Raw genomic sequence first — 22,512 nt, 5'->3', positions numbered from 1 at the left:
TAAATTTGTAGAAATAAAATTTTAGTCACGAACTGTGGAAATTAAAATAATTTAAATTGAATTGATGAATGATTTTTTTTTGTAAAATTTGTAAATAAAAATTTAGAAAAATTTTACTTTGTAGAAAAAAGTGTATATTGTTATAAAAACAAGAGCGCTAAAAGATGAAAAATTTTACTCCCTGTTTTTTTTTTTTTTTAAGTTAAATTCTTAAGCTGTCTAATTTTATCTCGAAAAATAATAAATAAATTTATTATTAAATTGTTATAGTAAGAGCTGTAATAATTTGTTTTTTATTCGTTTACAATATTTACAGTCTTATGCAACGTACGACATTACAATTTATAAATTTAATAGAATATTTCGATAAAAAATTTCAATTAATTTTTAATAACTAAAAATAAAATTTATCAATATTAACCATTTAATTTGATTCCTAATAAATTGTCGTAAGTGATTACCAGATCTTGACACATTTTTTCCGACTATTCAATGTCGACTTTTTATTCAAATGACTAAAAATACTGACAAACAAAATAGTCTATTAATTAAATAGAGGTAAAAGTAATTAATGATCGTAACCATCAATACTCATTTAAATAAATTCATTCCCAAAGTATTGCTTTAAATTATCAATGTCTTCGTTATCTTGTCGTTGTTAAGTAAAGCGCCGCGTATAAAACAACATTGTCATACAATAAAAATTTAGTGCTAAGAATTGAACAAATTATAAGATCTACCATTTCTTTTTTGATTAACACAATAATCAGCACCATTATATTATAAATAAACCGTATTTATTTAATAACATTAGCAGACTTTACTTCAGAGTAGACTTACAGTATTAAACTTTGGCGATCTTTTGTGATGTAGATATTTTTTTAATTTTTTAATGAATTTGTAATACGAAAAAACTTTCAGTTTTCAAGTGAATTATTCTTTCAGATGTATAATAATATTGATGGAAAATTATTTTAAAATTAAATCAAAATGTGCGGTCTAAGAATTACTAGTAAATATTCTAGTACGATCTAATTGCAGGAGGTACCGATGCACATTCCTGACTATCCAAAGTCGAGTCAATCACTGGCCGATAGTCGATGGATACCTGAACAAAAAATAAAAAATAATTACCATCCGGCTAATAAATAATTTAAAAAAAAAAAAAAAAAAAAAACTACCTTTCCAGATTTGGGATCCATGTTCGTCAGCGTGTGCTTTCTCCAGTGTTGGTCCATAGGTTTAGCTTGTTGGCCTTCCAAAGGCTTGCTGTAATCATACTCATCAATCCTATCCTTGTAGTCCTCTTCTTGCGTGAGCTCCGCGACTTTCCTTTCTGTTTTCAGCCGCATAAATAGTTTGCATGGCGTTCAACATAAGATTCTGAAGCTCCAAGGCTTCAATCAAATCAGAGTTCCAAATAAGTGATCGGTCGCTTAATTGAAGGTCGTCTAATTTTTTGTAGATATCAGACATCTTGCGGCATCCTGTAAATTGTTAAAATTAAATTTTTCAACCATAAAAATCCATTAATTAATAGATTTTTATTGATAAAAATTAAATTAATTACCATCTTTAAGAGTTTTTTCTTCTCTGAAAACAGCAGCATGAGTTTGCATAGATTTTTGCATCTGCAATCTCAGAGTCGCTGTCGAGATAGACCCACTTGCGTGTCTAACATGGTCCAAGTTTGCGATTGACGCTTCTCCAGCATTCTAAAAAAAATTTAACTAATTATTTTCAGCATGACTTTAAGGGGATACACGGATTTCACGGTTTCAAAAAATCGATTTTTTTTTTTTTTATTAAATTCTACAACATCTCTAGAATATTGTCCTAAAGTTTCAAATCGATCCGAATAATAGTTTCGGAGATAGTTTTAAAAAGTTGCGCCCTTAAGGCGTCATTTCATTGTCACTCAAAACTTTAAACGCGTTTTTCTTAAAACTATGTTTTCAAAAACGGTGGTCAAGATTTCTCAAGAACTACTCAACCGATCTTGATGAAATTTTAGACAGATCTTCGAGATATAATTTACAAGGTCTGGAACGAAGGATTTTTTTTTTCAATTACAACTATTTAAAAATGCCGCGAAATTTTAGCCAAATTTTTAATTTTTTTGTAAAAACCTTCGTCAAAAATCCAATTTTAATTTTTTTTTCCTTTGTTCAAGTCCTAGTTTAAAGTCTTAACTAAAGCACATATTTTTTTTATTTCACTTCAAGTGATCCTGCTAGGAGTTCTGCTGTCTACGCGGATGCATCTTTTTTCCAAGGGCTCGCCGGAAATAACGTCGCATTAGTAAAGTTTTTAATATTTTTTTTTTAATTTCAGTAATACCTTACTAAACATATCGCGTGCCTAGAGGTAAAAGGGTGTATCACTAAGGGTTAATAAGGATTTGTGCTGAAAGAGCGTATAAAAAAATTTTTTTTCGCCATTCGGTCTGAAATTGTCTGAAACGTAAAAATCTTTGTAAAAAAAAGTTGGTATGTTAAAGGTAAAAGGGCGCATAAAAAATGTAGTTTTGATTAAAAATGTCAAAATAATAATTTCACAAGACAAGTCATAATAAAATAATAGCCTCATATACAAAGTTTGATAAAAACAAATAGAAAATAAATCAACCAAAAACAAATTACGAAAAAATTAAGTAATAAAAAAAATCACAATGACAAATAACATTCAAATATTTTGAAATTTCCCGCTTTATTTGCTCTTTTGCCTTTCATCATGATCAAGAATCCAGAATCCAAATTTTATAATAACTATTTCTTAAAATAAAAAACGAGAAAATAATCACGCGTATTTTATTGATTTTTGGATGAATTTTCTTTTTTAACTTTAAAAAATTGTATAATTGTGGTTTTATGCCGCTATTAAACCACAGAAAGTTTTTTTTTCACATTTTTAAACTACGAATATGTTCTTTTGTAAACTGGCCGAAAAAAAAATTATACACCCTTTCACCTTTAAATCACCAAAATTTTGAATTTTTAAAAGTAAAAGGACGTGTAATTAAATACATACGCCCTTTTACCTTTGCGATTTTTTTTTTGAATTTTAAGCGTAGAATGTGTCTACTACTCGATAAGCAAAAAAAAATGTGCGCCCTTTTACCTTTGCAAAATTAAAAAGGCGCATAAATTTTTATACGCCTTTTTACCTTTAGGCACGCGATATATCTTTAAGACAGTAAAAAGTTTGAATAAAATATTTCATTTTTTCTATTAAAAAAAAATTGTTGAAAATAGGCCATTTTTTCCCGGAGGAAATCCATGTAACCCTTTAAAACAAATTTACGAACAAAAAAACTTACCGGACTAAGTGGCCCGACTTTTTCACCAGGTTTGTTCTCCTGGGAGATGGTAATAGCACAAGCGCGTCCAAAAACTACCAAATCTAGCAGAGAATTAGCACTCAGCCGATTAGCACCGTGTACAGAGGCAGAAGCAGCTTCTCCGCAGGCGTAAAGCCCAGGAACGACCGCGTCTTCGCCGTTCGTGGTCGTCAGAACCTGTCCTTTGTAATTCGTAGGAACTCCACCCATGTTGTAGTGCACCGTGGGCAGCACGGGGATGGGCTCACGAGTGACGTCGACTCCGGCGAAGATCATTGCGGTTTCTCGGAGATACCCGGGAGCCTGGCTGCGAGCTGCTCTGGGGGTAAGTGGTGCAATTGCAAGAAAATGTGATCCTTCTCAGGACCTACTCCACGTCCCTCACGGATCTCGATGGTCATAGATCTCGAAACTACGTCTCGCGAGGCCAAGTCTTTGGCTACTGGGGCGTATCGCTCCATGAACCGCTCGCCCTCGCTGTTTACCAGGTAACCACCCCTCTCCTCGACTTCCCTCGGTGATCAGACATCCCGCGCCGTAGATTCCTGTGGGGTGGAACTGGATAAATTCTAGGTCTTGGTTTGGCAGACCAGCCCGGGTGACCATCGCAGTGCCGTCTCCGGTGCAGGTGTGAGCCGACGTACACGAAAAGTAAGCTCGGCCGTAGCCTCCAGTCGCCAAGACTGTGTTCTTTGCGTGAAACCGGTGGATAGTACCGTCTTCGAGGCACAATGCGATCACTCCACGACATTCTCCGCCTTCCATTAATAAATCTAGGGCGAAGTACTCAACGAAGTAGTTGCAGTCATAACTTAATGATTGACCGTAGAGAGTGTGGAGCAAGGAATGCCCTGTTCTATCTGCTACACAACAGCATCGGTGAGCTTGGCCGCCTTTTCCGAATTTTAAAGATTGACCTCCAAATGCACGTTGATATATTTTTCCTATAATAATAGGATATTAATTACTTTTTTAAATTATAAGCAATTAATTATTATTATTATTATTAAAGTGAAACATTTTTTCTATCGCCCCAAAATTTTTCGTTCATCTATCGCATGTCGCATTACAGCTGGCCACGGAGTAGGGATAAAGCAGCCAAGGCCAATATGGCGGTGCCTATAGCTCGCATCAGCTGACAGGGTAGCATTTATATTTTAATACAATGTTAGATGTTGTTTAGTCCCTAAAAAAACAAAAGGATCAAAAATGATTCTTTATATACTGAACTTTTATAAGAGGTAGTATTTAAAAAATTTGAAATATTAAAAAGTTCAATGCTTTAAAATACTTTAATCCTTTTTGTTTAATCAGAGCTTGTTTTTGTTACTATGAAATATTAGTTACATTCATAAATTTCTGACTTATGGTGAAAATAAAGTTATTGATGGAATAAGTTCAATTGGAAAGTAGATTTCAAGATAATTAATAGTAGGGCTATACATTTAAAACCGGTTAAGCCGGTTAAAAAAGTTAACCAGGTTAACTAATTAGCTAATTTTTTAACCGGTTAACCTAAATTAGCTAAGCTAATAAGTTAATCAGCTAATTTTTTAACCGGCTAAAAAGTTAAATTAATTTTCAAAATAGATATATGTATATATAATTACAATTGTGACGCAATGGTAAAATTCAATTCTGAGTTCAATAAAATTAAATGATGCTCATTTTTAGATCAATTTATTACGTAATGTCTAATATAAACAATTTGAATTAATATTAAATTAACAGGCCTGATTGTCTATCAACAACTTTTAATCAATTTCTTCTATAATTTCTCGATTTTGATACAAGAATATCAACAAATTAGCGTTTTCAGATAATAAACAACTTCTTTTTCGTGGAAATAACATTTCCTGCTGTTGAAAACACTCGCTCGGACGGTGTACTCGAGGATGGGACGCCCAAATATCTTCTTGCATAAGTAGCTAAGATTGGATATTTATGCCGCTTCGAATTCCACCACAGCAAAGGATTATCTCCTTTGGGATAATTAATTATCTGTCATACTTGTCAATTTCTTTCTCAATAGTAGTCTTTATTTTCAAAACTTAGTGCTCGCTCAAGGTCCCCTTGATAAACCTCGTTCAAGATCGAAGAGGGTACTCCAGATCTTTTTCCCTTTGATCTTTTGGCCGAAGTTTGAAACTCATGATGAGTATTCTCAATTGATATTACTTCTAACAATGCATCTTTTAACTTTTGTCGATACGATTGAGATTCATCACGCAAATCTTTATATCTGAAGAATAAAAAATTATAAAAAGTATAATTAACTATAGTTAATTAATATAGTGAAAACATTATAAAAATAAAAATTTGTTGAAACAAGAGCGATTTTGCATGCACACAAGTGTGTAAGACTTCTCATTGACTTCGAATTAAATGTGAATGTAATAAATACCGAGGATCTAAGTAGCATGCGAGCCCACACAAAAGCAACACTTGTAGTTTTTAAGAACCTAGTTCTTAACTCTTCTTCAATATATCCTTCAATAAGTGAATTTCTCCGCTGTCGTCATCTTTGCTTGTAAAAATTTTTTCAAAAGTTGAATGAACGATTGGTCGCACCATCGCAATTGTTGATTGTGATTCCGAGGACATTATTCTAGTAGTAACATCAAAAGGTTCTAAGATCTTTTAACATCAATTATGTAATCCCAATCATCATTGCTCAGCAGCAATTTTTTCACTGATTCTGGGGTTGTCACTTCTTTATCTAACAAAACACATGTTATTGCTTCCCGTTGTTCAATAACACATTCGATCATTGCGAAAGCAGAATTCCAGCGAGTAGGACAGTGACTTATTAATCGATGATTTGGCAAACGGTATTTTTTGAGCTGAAGTTAGAGCTGTACTCGCTTTTATTTGAGTGCTTGAAATGCCCTTACTACAGCAGAAACTTTGCGTAAGCATTCTGATAACACGTCATTTTTAAAGTCCGCTCAACAACACGCGTTGTAAGGAATGACAGAAACAGCGAACGCTCACATCTATTTCACTGTCATTGCTCCAATAATCTCGGATGGCAGCAACTATGTACGGTGCATTATCGTGGACAACAAAGCTATAACTTTTTCATATAGATTCCAACTTGATAGTCCTTCTTTTTAAATGATTGTACGTATTTCTCGCTGTGTGACTTTCGGACATCTCTAATGTATCCAGTGTAAATGAACGGAGGTTCCATTGGTCATCAATGCCGTGTGCAGTGATTGTGACAAATGAATGATTGGCACGTGAAGACCAACCATCGGTTGTAATCGAAATATGTGGAAAATTATTCAAAAGTCGAAATCAATTTTGTTCCAAACAACGTCATAAATGCCCTGCAGACGATTTCTAATAACTGATCCGCTTGGTTTAGTATACTCAGGACAAACAGTCCTTAGAAACTGCTTCGATTCCGGTCTTTCGGCAAACGATAATGGAAGCATATCCATAGCGATCATTTTAACCAAAGAAATAGTTATAGCTTCAGACTTTGGATTCTAAAAAAAAAAAAAATATCAATGGACTTGATATAATTTATAAATACATGAATAAAAATCGTAAGCTGACAAAATACATAGAATTTTGACAATTAACTTTAATTTTTCAACAAAATTACTTTACGTTGTGAAAGCATAATATTTTTGCCCTCCGGGGAAAGTGGCAACTTTCGTCTCGCTGCGCTAAACAAAGTTGCCGCGTTCCGCCTTCGTCGGACAAAATAATATACACTCCACGGAAGTACAGAGCCTCAGATCACATGTTTGTCAACCTCGGCTTCGCCTCGGCAGACAATTACATGTGATCTGAGACATTTCTTATTTTACTTCCCTAGGTGTGTAATATACTATTCTTAATAGGTAATTTGCGACGTTTCTCATCCTAGTCATCATTATTTTCAGTGCTTGAGCCTGGTTTAGGATCTAGATTATTCTGTAGTTAGTCTTCTTCGTTTATTTGTAGTAGAACCTCAATTCAATTTCATCTTCAGATCTATTACATTCATAAATTTTAGTTTAATTATTGATAATAGTGGTAAATGAAAATAAAAATACTTATTTTTTATAAAATTAAAAGCATTCAATTTATAACATAAAAAAAAAGCGGCATGATGGCCGAGCGGGTTAAGTCATTATCCCGTTAGTTCGCACGCACATCATGCCGTGAGGCGAGGGTTCGAGCCCCGACGGTTGTTCGAATAGTTCCAACACCAACCGTCGGGGGTCGGTCCGGTAGCCGAACTGTACTGGCATGGGTTTTCTCCGTGGTTTCCCCATCGCCACTATTCCAACAACCGATAGAAAGGGGTGAGGAATAGGGTAAATACAGTCGACGCTCTCTGTATTTGACCGCTCTCTGTATTTGACCACATTTTTCCTCTGTATTTGACGATTTTACACAGCTCTTATGGACAAGGACGAGTCAAATACAGAGAATGGTCCTGTACGGGTGAGTCAAATACAGAGAGCGTTGACTGTACAGTATACAGAAAGCACAAGGTCCACAGCCGCAGTGATAATAATAAAGAGTTGAGTATATAAATGTGTGAAAAAATAAGGTTGATTATGTAGTGAAAATACAGGAGTGAAAAGAGGACGTGCTGGGGTCCAAAAAAGCGTTGAATAAAACAAGGACAGTATAAAAAAAAACACAGGACGGTGGCGCACTCGCGGAATGCGGCAGCTACCATCTACCCAGCCTTGTAAAAACCAAGAACGGTATACAAGTAAAAATCGAAATAAAAAAAAAAAATATAACATAAAAAAAAAAATGAGAATTTACGTACTGAGACTTGGAATCACATTCATTAAATGAAGTAGCAGCTTGGAGTTTGTCAGTATGCTTATTTTGTATGTGGTGTCGCAATGATGAAGTAGTTTTTTTTAACATTATATTGAACTTCACAATATTTACACTTTGCATATCCACTAGTAAGTCGAATAAAATGTTTTCATAACGACGACATAATAAATAACAATTTGACTCCGTATTTTTTATGTTAAAGTGTGTTTATCAACAAGTAGTTAGTGTTTACAAACAGAAACAGATGATCGTAAACAATGGATTACTATCCTTACCTCCTATCGGGCAAACCCTGACCTAAATATTTTCAAAATTTTCTATTGTACACACATCAACTTTTGGCGAAAAATTTAAAAAAGGCCTTAAATAAAATCTTACTATAGCAATCAAGTTCGTTGGATAAAGTGATTGATCGAAAAATTAATTTAACTTTTTAGCCGGTTAAAAAATTAGCTTATTAGCTTAGCTAATTTAAGTTAACCGGCTAAGCTGATGGTTAGCTAATTAGTTAACCTGGTTAATTTTTTTAACCGGCTTAACCGGTTTAAATGTATAGCCCTAATTAATAGTTAAAAAAAATGATATCAAACAATAAATTCTTAAATTATCAGTGAAAAATCACAATTAATTTTTAATCAAACCACCGTTAGTTCTATCAATTAGTTCTATTACACGGACTAATATAACCCGCGTGCCAAAAAAACTGGCAGAAATTGAAATTCTTAATCTTAATAAAATCATCATTCGGGAAATTTTTTATAGATCAAATTAACGACGAAATTTTATCAGCCTTAAGATAAATTTTCAAGAAATAAGCTATCTTACTTCAATTAAATGTTCTTTAGAAATAAAAAGACAGAAAAGATAATTTTCACTATCTTCAGAAAAATTCAAATGGCTATTATTTTTAAACTTATGGACCGACGACTTAGCTCATCTTTAAACTTATTTGAGGTAATCGTCTGAAAACATGTGTACTAAATTTCATTAAGATCCGTTAATAACTATAAGCCCAATCGCGGCAACATACCCTGGGCTGTCCCTTCATTTACTAATTATCAAGGGGCACAACTAGTGTGACAGCCTAAAAAGGCGATTTTTGGGAATTAAAATAAAAAACTCGTTAAATGTATGAATTATTTTAAAGGTATATTAATACATATTTGAAGAATATATAGTAAAATTTTTGAAGAAAAAATTAAATATTTTCCGAGTTACACGCGATTTCCGACAGCTCTAAAAAAAAAGTCCTCCACTGCTGCAGTGATTCCGGCTTTCTTCATAAATGAAACCGACAAAAAATCTCGTTAAACTAGAAATTGTCTGTACAATGACCCTCAGTCAAAAAAAATATCAAAAATTGACAAAATGGCGGCGTTTAAAAAAAAAAATTGAATTTTGCCCAAAAATTTGGTCGTTTTCGGCCTGCCAAAATTCGATTTTGATCAGATCAAAAAACTGGAGGGTCATTGTATGGAGAACTATATATAGAACATGCAGAAAAAAAATTGGTAGTGATCAGATCATTTGTCTTTGATTAATCACTCCAACAAATTTAAAAAAAGCTGTTTCGAGAAAAACGCGGATTTTAAAAATAAAATGATAACTGTTCTAACTGCCGAGCGGCTACTCTGTAAATGGCTGTAATTCAAAAACTATTTGAAACATCAATTTGAAATTTTAATATGTTAATTTTAAAGGTATAACCTATTGAAATATGAAAAAAAAAATAAATCGATTTTTTGAAAATTTCACACTGGTTGTGCTCCTTAGTTAAGATTACAAACACGATTTTAATACCCTAAATTGATTAATTTTCCGAAAATCTTTAGTTGAAAATCAACGATCAAAAAAAGTATTACTTGCATCGTGGTTTCATAAAACCACACAATATTTTTTATTATTATTATTTTTAAATCAATATAATAGTAATTACCTAGCAACCTTGCAGTCATGTTGTGACTGCTGTGACTTGTGAACTATTAATAAATAAAATTTTGCTTAGTTAAATAATGACTTTTGTTACATTGCACTGTAATTTCTTAACTATTGACGTTTTTAAAGATATAAGCTCATCCCGACGTTACACTCATCAAGAGCTTTCATTTGAGTACCCACATGCATTTTGATATATTATATATTATACATATATATAATATATATAAATATATGGAAAATTGATGTGGGTACTCATATGAAAGGTCTCGATGAGTGTATTCGGGGTGAGCTTCTATCTTTAAAAATGTCAATAGTTCACAAGATATTTGTTAAATTGGACTGTAATTTCTTAAATTTTACGTTTTCGAAGATATAAGCTCATCCCGACGTTACACTCATCAAGAGCTTTCATTTGAGTACCCACATGCATTTTTATATATTTTTCATATATACATATACTAGCTGTTACTCGCACGCTACGCTGGGCGCTTTATAGAATTGCATTTTTAGATCTAGACTTGAAATTTAATTAGAGTATTTTTTTTACTTGCACAGATTCTCAATTCTATCGAATTGGCATGCACCTTTTATCATGCAATCATTATAACATTCCCGTGTCTTTCTTACAAAAATGAATAATAATTAATATGAAAAAAAAAAATTTTTAATGAGCTTTGAAAGTTTCAGTTAAAGAAATTGCAGGTCTCATAAGTGAAGAAATCTGTCTAGAATATAAACATAACCAATAGAATTAAAAAATTTATTTTAAACAAATGACAATCGAATAGAATAAATTTAGTTACAATAAAAATTCATTATTTCTAAGTCACAAAAATATAGGTTCCGAATAAATAATCACCACCATATCATATACTAAAACCTTCTCCGAAACACTCTGCATCTTATGGTATAAGTATTATTGCGATCGGTTCAGTAGTTTTCACAGTATAACCGAACAAAAAAACCGGCTCTCCATTTATTAGTATAGATATAATATATATAAATTTATGAAAAATTGATGTGGGTACTCAAACGAAAGGTCTCCATGAGTGTAACATCAGAATGAGCTTATATCTTTAAAAATGTCAATAGTTCACAAGATACAAGGTCATTTCTTAATTATATATCTAGAGATAGAGCATTTTCGAATGCAGCCTAAATACTTATCATCATAACTTAACTATCAGTGAGATTAATATGAAACCTTGAAAAGGCACAAACTCAAGTCAAGACCTTTGCAATGACATTAAATTTTCAAGGGCCAGTTTTTCAATCCGAGATAAAATTTTTATCCAGGATAAAATTATTATTGCCAATATATATATATATATATATATATATATATATATATATATATATATATATATTGGCAATAATAATTTTATCCTGGATTAAAAAACTGGCCCTAAATTTCACTAAAAAAAAAAACCGATTTTATCATATGACTATCCTGGAAACAAAATTTTTCTTATTCTCTTAATAATATAGATGATGAAAAAAGTATTTAATATTAAAAATAAAATAATTTTTGATAATCATTTAGTTGCTAAATTCGGATAATTTAATTTCAGTCATTTGTTTGTGTCATTTTAACGAGACAAACAAATTTTTATAGATAAACTTTTAATGTATACAATTTTTATCTTTTTATTAAATAACTTTTAATAACAAAATTTGTAATTATAATTGAGCTTATAAAATGGATAGCTATGAAGAAACAGGAAGCGATGACGAAAGAACTAACAATGGTACTCCGGTACAGAATGACGGTGGAAGACAGGAGATAATTGATTATAATGCGACTCAATCCAATGAGGGAAGAACGCGATCAAGATCACCGATTGTCCCTATCAGAGATCACTCATGGAAGAGTGTCAATGCATTTATTAATTATACAAGTGACTTCAGGAAGGTTTATACTGAAGTAATTTATTTTATATATTCTTCTATTTAATCATTTAAATAATACGTATAATCTATACTATTAAGATAATAAGAAAAATTTTGTATCCAGGATACTCATATGATAAAATCAGTTTTTTTAGTGAAATTTAGTGTCATTGCAAAGGTCTTGACATGAATTTGTGCTTTTTCAAGGTTTCATATCATTCTCACCGATAGTCAATTTATTATGATAAATATTTAGGCTGCATTCGAAAATGCTCTATCTCTAGATACATAATTAAGAAATGACCTTGTATCTCGTGAAATATTGACATTTTTAAAGATATAAGCTCATCCCGATCTTACACTCATCGAGACCTTTCATTTGAGTACCCACATCAATTTTTCATATATTTTATATATTTATATATGTATATATATATATATATATATGAATATATGAAAAATATATCAAAATGCATGTGGATACTCAAATGAAAGTTCTTGATGAGTATAATATCAGAATTAGCTTATATCTTTAAAAACGTCAATAGTTAAGAAAGTACAGTGCAATTTAAAAAATATTTTGTGAATTATTGACATTTTTAAAGATCTAAGCTCATCCCGATGTTATACTCATCAAGACCTTTCGTTTAAGTAGCCACATCACTTTTTCATATATTTTATATATTTATATATATTATGTATATAAATATATGAAAAATATACCAAAATGCATATGGGTACTCAAATGAAAGCTCTTGATGAGTGTAACATCGGGATGAGCTTATATCTTTATAAACGTCAATAGTTAAAAAATGACAGTGCAATTTAATAAAAGTCATTATTTAATAAAGCGAAATTTTAATTATTTACAGTTCACAAGTCACGGTAGTCATATACTGACTGCAAGGTTGTTAGTATACATAATTGTATTAATATTTTCCAGAATCAAAATGAAACTCCCAGTAAAACAAACCGACAAAATTTTTTGAAACAAGCTGGAGAAAAATGGAAGCAAATGTCTCAGGAACAAAAGCAGCCGTATATCGATGGTGCTAAGAGAATACGAAAGTTGAAAGCCGTGGAACGACGAAAAAAGAGTCATCAACATGAAGAAAAAGAAGCACCACAATTGAAAATGAAGAGACCTAGAAAAGCGACTAAGAATAAAAGCTATCGCGTAAGTATTTTTTTTTTTTTTTTTTTTTATAAAATATCAATTAAAAAGTATTAATTAAATTTTATTAATTTAGGAGGATGATGAAGCTAAACCCAAGAAGAAAAAGAAGAATAAGGATATTCATTACAAAAACGTGATAATTAAAAATATTTCCGACTCCAGCAGTGACTCTGATGATCGTTATGGATCAAAAAGAAGCGACACAAGCATCTAAATTTAAAAATCCAACTTGTATTATTTTCAATATTATTGATTAATAAAATAAAATAAAAATTACCATCTTGGGTTCGGCTGAAAGGCATTCCGCAATTCTCCAACTCAATTACAGCTTTGGGGGCCTCGCGGGTCATATAGTGGATGGCATCTTGATCTCCAAGCCAATCTGACCCCTTGACAGTGTCGTACATATGCCACTGCCAGTTGTCTTCTTCCATATTACCCAGAGCTGCATTGATTCCACCCTGGGCCGCGACGGTGTGGGATCTTGTAGGGAATAATTTAGTGATTACTGCTGTTTTAAATCCTTCTGCTACCAGACCATAAGCCGCTCTCAGGCCAGCGCCTCCCGCTCCCACTACCACGGCGTCATACGAGTGATCCACTACTGGGTACTGCTTGGAGATAGCGTCCGATGATTTTGCATTGCCGTTTGGTGTGTGATGGAAGCTTCGGTTCGATACCACCGGCAATCCCAGTTTATTCTGCAATTGGAAAGTTTTTAGATTAAATTACTCGAGCCACTGATAAGCTATTTAAAAATTTATTAAGCTTTAATTACTCTAATGATAGATTAACAGTGACATTTATAAATACTTTGATAGCCAATAAAGTTATATTAAAAAAAAATTACAATCGTTAAAAATTTATTTCTTTATCTTTTTAGTTTTATCTTTGGTATTTAAATTTATTGTAAATATTTGAGTTATTTCAATTACTTTAATTAAATAGCAAATATGTAAGTATGTTAATTTTTTTTTTTTGATTTAAATATGGACTAGAAAAATTTATTTTGTTTTTAAAGTTGGGCAAACATAGTTCTAACATGTGATTAAATGATTTGTGTCATTAATAGCAATATAAATATTTTTATTTTGAGACGTGACTGCGTAAATTAATATAACGTGACGTTTTAACGTGAAATATAACTACAAAATATTTTAAGTATATAAATTATATCAATTATAGTGTAATTAAAATTGAGTCATTTGATCATTTTTAGAATTTTTTTTTTTAACAAATCATAGCAAAAAAAAATTAAAAAATTGTATTTTTAAAAGCTCTAAAAAATTATAAATGAAATTTTTTTTTTAAATAATTTTCTAGGCCTAGTTTATTTTTTAAGAAAAAAAATTATCGTGTCTGCTAATTTTAGTAATAATTTTTTTTAATTATTATAAAGAAAATTTTTTAAAAATTTACTTGTAGAAATTTATAAATTTAATTTCTTTTAAATATTCTATAGCAAATTTCATTAAAAAAAAAAAAAAATTAGATAAATTTTTTAAAATAAGTTATAGCAAAAAAAAAATTTTTTAATTTTCTTTTTCAAAGCTCTAAAAAATTATAAATGCAATTTTTTTTAAATAATTTTCTAGGCTTAGTTTATTTTTTAAGAAAGAAAATTATCAAGTGTCTGTTAATTTTACTATGATAATTTTTTTTTAATTATAAAGAAAATTTTTAAAAAACTTGCTTGTAGAAATTTTATAAATATAATTTCTTTTAAATATTCCATAGCAAATTTAATTAAAAAAAAAAAAAAAGTTAGATAAATTTTTTAAAATAAATTATAGCAAAAAATTTTATTTTAAAAGCTCCAAAAATTATAAATGCAATTTTTAAAAATAATTTTCTAGGCCTAGTTTATTTTTTAAGAAAAAATTATCAAGTGTCTGCTAATTTTAGTGTGATAATTTTTTAAATTATTATAAAGAAAATTAAAAAAAAGTTTGCTTGTAGAAATTTTATAAATTTAATTTCTTTAAATTTATATAGCAAATGTAATTAAAAAAAAATTAGATATCAGCTAGTTTTTTATATCATATTTATCACACCCAGTATTTCGTTCTATAATTCCATAAATCATTTGTGGGCTACTAGGTACAAGAATATAAAATATATATATATATATATATATATATATATATATATATATATATATATATATATATATATATATATATATATATATAATTTATGCTGTAACGTTGAATTCTCATAAAATATGGCTTTTTGGAACTTAAAAAATTCTTATCAATAAAATTGTTTATTCAACAAATTCGAAACGATGACATCTGAAAAATAATTTTTTCATTTTTATTAACTCGATAAATAATAAAATGTAACTTTCTAAATTTCATCATCAAAAAATTAAGATCTCTAATTAAAAATATCCGTTATTTCTAAATGACTTCCTAAAAACTCCAAAGTATCAAAAATAAAATTCTAAATTAGAGAAACTCCATATTATATCCAGGCGGGTAAAAAACGAGGGTGAAAATTGCACAATATGTCTTCACAAGCAAATCCATCAATAATAAATCTAAAAAATAAAAAAATAAATAAGGAAGATCAGGATTAAGTTACGTAACATTCGACAAAGTTAGTCCCAGAGTGAAGTTAAGTCTTGCAAGAAAATGCGCAAGACTTGTCGTTCAATAAATAAAAATTATTATATAACTTAAAAAATAATATCCATACCAGAACTCTAGCGGGTTGTCCCGAGAGAAGAGACGAGAGCTTTAATAATCCACTCATATTTTATAATTAATCCTTCAATATTACTTATTTATAATTATTTAACTCCAGAAAATATTATAGAACGGTAAACACTGAACAATCCACTTTAACACGGTACCTCTAACCCTAGTTATTAAAAATAAGTTCGTTTTTTAACTCGCGTACTTCTTGTACGGCGAAGCTTTTAAAAACGACTAAACAATACACCGCAAGCACTGTGTCTTCAGATTAGATTTATTAGCTTGATAATGTATGTACGTCTATGTATATATTTGTGATCAATGCTGATGTGTGATATATATGTCGCACAGTCTGGCTCATGTACCTTTCGTGGTGTAATGAGAGGTCTACTCAGCAACTCAGGTGGTCATGTGGAATTCAGAGCTTACCAACATAACCAACCAAATTTTTTTTTACGTTCAACTGTAAGCTGTCAACTGACATTTACTTTCATAATTTTACTTATTAATAATTAATAATTAATAAAAAGCGTGTAGAAAAGACGATTATTATTTATTAACATTTTTATAGACTTTTTTTTTTTATGACACTGAAGTTGACAGATATTACAAATTTTTTTAGAATTTTGTGGCAGTGAAAAAAATTTAATAAAAAAATTCCGAATGTGAAAATTAAAAAAATTATTAGTGGAATTTTTTTTAAGTATTTTTTAATTGTAATTGATTAGTTATCAAAATTTTAAAAAATTGACAGCTGTCAGCTAACTTCAGTATTATTTTTTTTTTTATATAAAACTGGCATCTCTTTACTTTTTGATTATTTCACTCTAATTAAATTATTATTAATTCATAAAAATTTTATAACTTTTAAAATTTTTTTAACAAATAAATTATAGCAAGAAAAATTTTATCTTTGGAAGCTCTAAAAAATTATAAATGCAATTATTTAAAAAATAATTTTCTAAACCTAGTTTATTTTTAAAGAAAAATAAAAAAATGGTCGTGAACTAATTTTAGTGTCAAATAATTATGAAAATTAAATTAGCCGACATCTGAAAATTTTTGTAATTTATATTTTTGAAAAATTATTTAAAAAAATTAAAAGAAAAAATTTCAAATGTACATAATTTTAAAAACTATACGTGCAATTTTTCAAAAATATTTTTTTAGTTCTAATTTAATTAATAAAAAAAAACCAAAAATTTTTTAACGCCGGCTAATTTTAGTATATCACCAAATAATTTTATAAAATTTGTGTTAATTTTATTTTTTATCTCATAATTGTTTTTATTATGTAATTAGTTTATAAAATAATTAAAAAATTATTTATCCAATATTTTTTACCATAAAAAAAAATTCCCTCTGAAATTTATCAATGAAAAATTAGTTATTTAATTAACTGAGTTAATTTACTTATAAATTAAAAATAAACATTCTTGAAATTTGCAATTAGAAGTAAAAAAAAAATTATTGCTAAAAATGATTAATTACTTAGATTATCAATGAAAAGATAATTCTAGTAGGTCATGGATGTATTCTTCATAATCAATGAAGTAGATTGCCGGTATACTCAAGCGTAACAATAAATATAACTAAGTATATATGTATATACAAAACCTTGATTATGATTACCGACAGAATATAATAGACAATCCACAAGTCAATTTAAATAAATAAAATAGTGACAGTAATTTAAATATTACAATTGAGTTATGTATGTACACACTGAGACATTTGCCAGACGTATTTAATACATGATTGAATAAAATTAATAAACTCGTACAGCTGGGGCACATGCCGAGCTTCTGACTGGTCGAGTGTTGTGTCAATGACCGCCCGATAAGAAATGCAAATCTATTAATTATAAAAAGCAACAAATAAGTATTTATTAGTTATGACATATCGCTGTCAATCATATTAATTTGCTTACAGATCCATTGGGTAGAACCCAAGTCAGGGAATGTTTTCTCCAGTGCTCTGTCAAGGACCTTCTTTTTTGGCCTTCTAACGGTAGCTTGTAATCATATTCATCAATTCGTTCCTGTCAATGATTATTAATTATTAATTAATTATAAATTGTAATAATATTTCATTATAATTACGGGAAAATCATCACGAGCATGAGCGCCTCGTGATTCTTTACGATTCTCAGCAGCGTAAACAGTGTGCATATTAAAGAGCATCATATTTTGTAATTCTAATGCTTCTAGCAATTCTGTATTCCAAATTAGAGAGCTATCAGGCATCTGAAAATAAATTAAATAATTAAAATTATAAAAATTAAAGTACAGCCGAATTTTTTATGCAGATATTTAATAATTTTTGTCGTACGTGGCTTATCAAAACTTAGATCTGATTAGATTTGAGATTTAATCCATCGAGCCATTCCAAAGATATTTAAAAAAATAAAAAATTGAATTTTTATGTTTTTTTTTTAAATAACTTCAAAGCATGAGAAAAAATCATAATAAAACCATGTATACGTTTTTTGTGCTTAAAAAACTGTGTCGAATGCATTTTGAAAAATCAAAATCGGACGACGCATTCCAAAGTTATAGTTGTTTAAAAATTCACAAAATGTTTTTTTTGCAGGATTTTTTTAAGATATCTTCGAGATTTCTCAAAGAATCAATACAAACCTGTACATTTTATTTTTGTGCTTTAAAAACTGTCGAATGCTTTTTTAAAAATCAAAATCGAACGACACATTCAAAAGTTATAGTCGTTTAATAAATACATTTTAGGCTCGGAGAGTTCAAAATGTGAAATACGGTGCTTTGAGCTTGAAAAGCTCAAATTTTAACCAAAAAACACATTTTAGGATGATACTGGTTAGCTGACAATTGTCAATTTTTTTAATTTTTATTACAAATCAATAACAATAAAAAAAATGCTTCTAAAAATTATTACCAAAAATTTTTTTGTAATTTTCACATGTGGAATTTTTTTATTAAATTTTTTTCATAATAATTTCGTTGCTAATTTTAGTTGGCCTGTGCGTTCTAATTTCGTTGCTAATTAGTTGGCCTGTGCGGTCAACTAATTTCCAGATTTTTTAGATAAGATTTATTCGTAAAATAAAATGAAAAAATTATCAAGTGACTGCTAACTTTAATGTCATTAATTTTTTAGATACTTACTTTAATATTCGGCAATTCTTGGATTATAAAGTCCTGTAATTTCTTTACAACCTAGCTGTAAAATAGAGCAAGTTCTAAAAACTCCGCAATATTTAAGCATAGTTCTCTGCATTTCTTCCCGCAAGCTTGAAACTGAAACTGACCCTTTGGAGTACCGAGTTGCGTCAAAACGATGCAGAGTTTCATTTCCTAGTTCCTAATTATTTATTACAATTTATTGTAATTTTAATTATTAAACCAAAATTAATAATTAAAAAATTAACTAGGTTAATATCCGGATGTTTTTGTCCGAAGTTAAGAACAGCTCCAATATTTTCAGCAACAGCGCGACCAAAAACAATTATCTCCAGAAGACTATTGGCCCCGAGTCGATTCGCTCCGTGAACTGAAGTACAAGCAGCCTCTCCAACTGCCCAGAGACCTTGTACAAGTTTGTCTTCTTCATTATCTCTTGTCAGTACCTTAAAAATTCAAATTTAATTTTTTTTATATTTTTCAGGTGATTTAACATTACCTGGCCACGCCAGTTGGTTGGAATTCCGCCCATATTATAATGCGCGGTAGGGACAACTGGTATCGGTTCTTCTTCACAATTTACACCGGCAAACACCCAAGCCAGGTGTGTGAAATCCCGGGTAATTTTGATCTTATTAATTCAGCAGGCAAGTGATTCAGTTTTAAATACACATGATCTTTTTTATCACCTACTCCTCTAAAATTTGATCACTAAATTTCAAGAAGATGAAACAAGAAAAAAAAAATTAAAAAATTAAATACCTCCCCTCGAGAATTTCAATCATAATCGCTCTTGAAACAATGTCTCGAGAAGCCAAATCTTTGGCTTTGGGTGCGTATTTATCCATGAAAAATTCTCCCTCTGAATTAACCAGCTTTCCACCTTCGCCTCTACACCCCTCAGTAATTAAAACTCCGCTTCCGTAGATTCCTGTTGGGTGAAACTGGATGAACTCCATGTCTTGCAAGGGAATACCTGCTCGCGAGACCATCGCCGCTCCGTCTCCAGTGCAAGTATGAGCGCTGGTGCATGAAAAAAAACATCTACCTGCTCCACCAGTCGCTATCACCTTTCAAATTAATTAAATTAAATTTTTTAAATTAAATTTAATTGATAAATATTTACCGTGTGATGAGCTCGAAAGCGATGAATCTCTCCAGTTTCCAACTCCCAAGCGATAACACCTCGGCAAGTCCTTCCATCCATCAGCAAGTCAAGAGCAAAGAACTCGACAAAATAATCAATGTCATACTTTAAACTCTCGCCATAAAGAGTGTGCAAAAGTGCATGACCCGTCCGATCTGCTACTGCACAAGTTCTAAGTGCTTGACCTCCTTTGCCAAAGTTCAGAGACTGCCCTCCGAATGCTCGTTGATAAATCTTGCCGTCTGCTGTACGACTGAAAGGACAACCTTTAAGTTGAAAATAAATTATCTATATTATTAAGAGAATAAGCAAAATTTTGTGGCCAGTGTAGTTATATGATAAAATGGGTTTTTATGGTTAAATTTGGTATCATTGGAAAAGTTTCGATGAATTTGTGCCTTTTCAAGGTTTCATATTATAAATAAATTTTTTTATCTCAGGAATGTGGACAAGATAGGATCATAATAACAAATTACATTATTATTTCTGCTGAAATAATAATGTAATTTGTTATTATGATCCTATCTTGTCCACATTCCTGAGATAAAAAATCTATTTATGATAACTATGGACGATAATATTAACTATAATGTTTCATATTATTTTCACTGATAATCAATTTATAATAAATATTTAGGCTGCATTTGAAAATGCTCTATCTCTAGATATATAATTAATAAATTACCTTTTATCTTCTGAAATATTGACATTTTTAATGATATAAGTTCATCCCGATGTTACACTCATCGAGACCTTTCATTTGAGTACCCACATCAATTTTGATATATTTTATATCTTCTATATATATAGGAGACTTTCTATAGATGTAGATAGTCACTTATCACGATATCTCTGGAACCATAAGGCGTAGCGACTTGAAATTTGGTAGGAATATTCCTTTCGCCGAGTAGAGGTCAGCTAAGAACGGATTTTACGAAATTCCACCCACAAGGGGGGTTGCGGGGGCGTTAACAATAGAAAATTCCCATTTTTAACCTATAGCTCCTATCGACTTCAAATTTGGTAGGAATCTCCTATATGTGATGTAGAAATGATCTTAAGAGCGGATTTTACGACAATCTACTCCCAATATGGATTGCGGGGGTGGACGTTAAAAATGAAAATTAAAAATTTCCGACTTCTAGCTCCTACAGACTCCTAATTTTGTATGAATTTTGTGTAAGTGATGTAAAAATAATTTATGAACGAATTTTACGATATCCCACTCCACAGAGGAGTGCGGGGGTGGGTCTTAACAATGAAAATTTTAAATTTCCGAGCTGTAGCTCCTATAGACTCCAAATTTGGTAAGAATCTGTTCTATGGGATGTAGAAATGATTCAAGAGCGGATTTAATGACAGCCTACCCCCAATGTGGATTGCGGGGGTGGGCGTTAACAATGAAAATTTTAAATTTCTGAGCTACAGCTCCGACAGACTCATAATTTTGTATGAATTTTCTGTAAGTAATGTAAAAATAATTTATGAACGAATTTTACGATATCCCTCCCCACAGGGGGTGCGGGGGTGGGTTTTAACAATTAAAATTTTAAATTTTCGAGCTGTAGCTCCTATAAGCTCCAAATTTGAAAAGAATCTGCTATATGCGATAAACTGAAACTAAGGAAACGACCCAAAGTCGAAGAAAGTATTTACTAGCGTTATAGATTGAAATATAGATTAACTATCAAGTTGGAATACTAAAATAAAATAATAAATTATAAAATTAGTGTAAGAAAAGTAGATTTAAGCGAAAGATGTATCAGAGTTTGTTAGGACAAGCTGGGAATATGTCATTGTCCCAGCTGAGCAATGTCCCATTTTTTACTGTCCCAGTCAGCGAAAATCAAACTAGCGGCCTCTGGTAATTAAAAAAATAACTATAAAAATTTAATTTTCGTTATCGGAGAAATTTTTTTTACAGATGGCGCTGATTTGCGGAAAAATGAAAATATTGAAATAAATATATCTGAGTGATTTTCTTCATAGCTTTTGACTTTTAATACTGGTGCTTGAAACTTTTAGAGGTATCCACAGTACACTGGTACTTTGGACGAACTTCGAATGTTTATTCCAGGTCTTTCCCTCCATAGGTTTTATTGTAATTACTACCAGTGGATTTTTAATCAACCCTAAATGCACCGACGACCTTTTCGAATTGATACCTCTACACCAGGTCCTTGCCTCCATGGGTTTTTGTTTTAAATACTACCGGTGGATTTCTTAATCAACCCTAAATGTTACTCAACGACCTTACCGAGTTAATACGTTAACTCGAGGTGCTTACCTTCATAGGTTTTATTTTAAATACTACTAGTGGCTTTCTTTAATCAACCCCAAATGTACCAACGACCTTACTGAATTGATAC

The 22,512-nt window shown here is 30.6% G+C and overlaps 1 protein-coding gene and 2 pseudogenes across 1 annotated transcript; 1 reads left to right on the top strand and 2 right to left on the bottom strand.

The window, feature by feature from the left end:
- Positions 1-277: 277 nt before the first annotated feature.
- Positions 278-16,215, bottom strand: LOC123274687 (annotated as a pseudogene).
- Positions 11,702-13,383, top strand: LOC123274688 (high mobility group B protein 2-like). Its single transcript, XM_044742427.1, has 3 exons — positions 11,702-11,999; positions 12,909-13,142; positions 13,216-13,383. The coding sequence occupies exons 1-3, from the start codon at positions 11,775-11,777 to the stop codon at positions 13,354-13,356; spliced, it is 600 nt and encodes a 199-aa protein (XP_044598362.1). The 5' UTR covers positions 11,702-11,774; the 3' UTR covers positions 13,357-13,383.
- A 1,243-nt stretch (positions 16,216-17,458) lies between the features above and the next one.
- On the bottom strand, positions 17,459-20,409 carry LOC123274686 (annotated as a pseudogene).
- Between the last annotated feature and the right edge of the window lie 2,103 nt (positions 20,410-22,512).

This window comes from Cotesia glomerata, unplaced genomic scaffold (assembly GCF_020080835.1).
Source record: "Cotesia glomerata isolate CgM1 unplaced genomic scaffold, MPM_Cglom_v2.3 scaffold_55, whole genome shotgun sequence".
Classification (NCBI taxonomy): Eukaryota; Metazoa; Arthropoda; class Insecta; order Hymenoptera; family Braconidae; genus Cotesia; species Cotesia glomerata.
This window is presented reverse-complemented; position numbering and strand designations above follow the sequence as displayed.

What these genes read in the sequence shown, in the direction of transcription:
- LOC123274688 (XM_044742427.1), top strand. Translation starts at nt 11,775, where the DNA reads ATGGATAGCTATGAAGAAACAGGAAGCGATGACGAAAGAACTAACAAT. An exon ending in TCAGGAAGGTTTATACTGAA is followed by an intron (nt 12,000 to 12,908) that starts GTAATTTATTTT and finishes AATATTTTCCAG; the next exon opens with AATCAAAATGAAACTCCCAG. An exon ending in CTAAGAATAAAAGCTATCGC is followed by an intron (nt 13,143 to 13,215) that starts GTAAGTATTTTT and finishes TTATTAATTTAG; the next exon opens with GAGGATGATGAAGCTAAACC.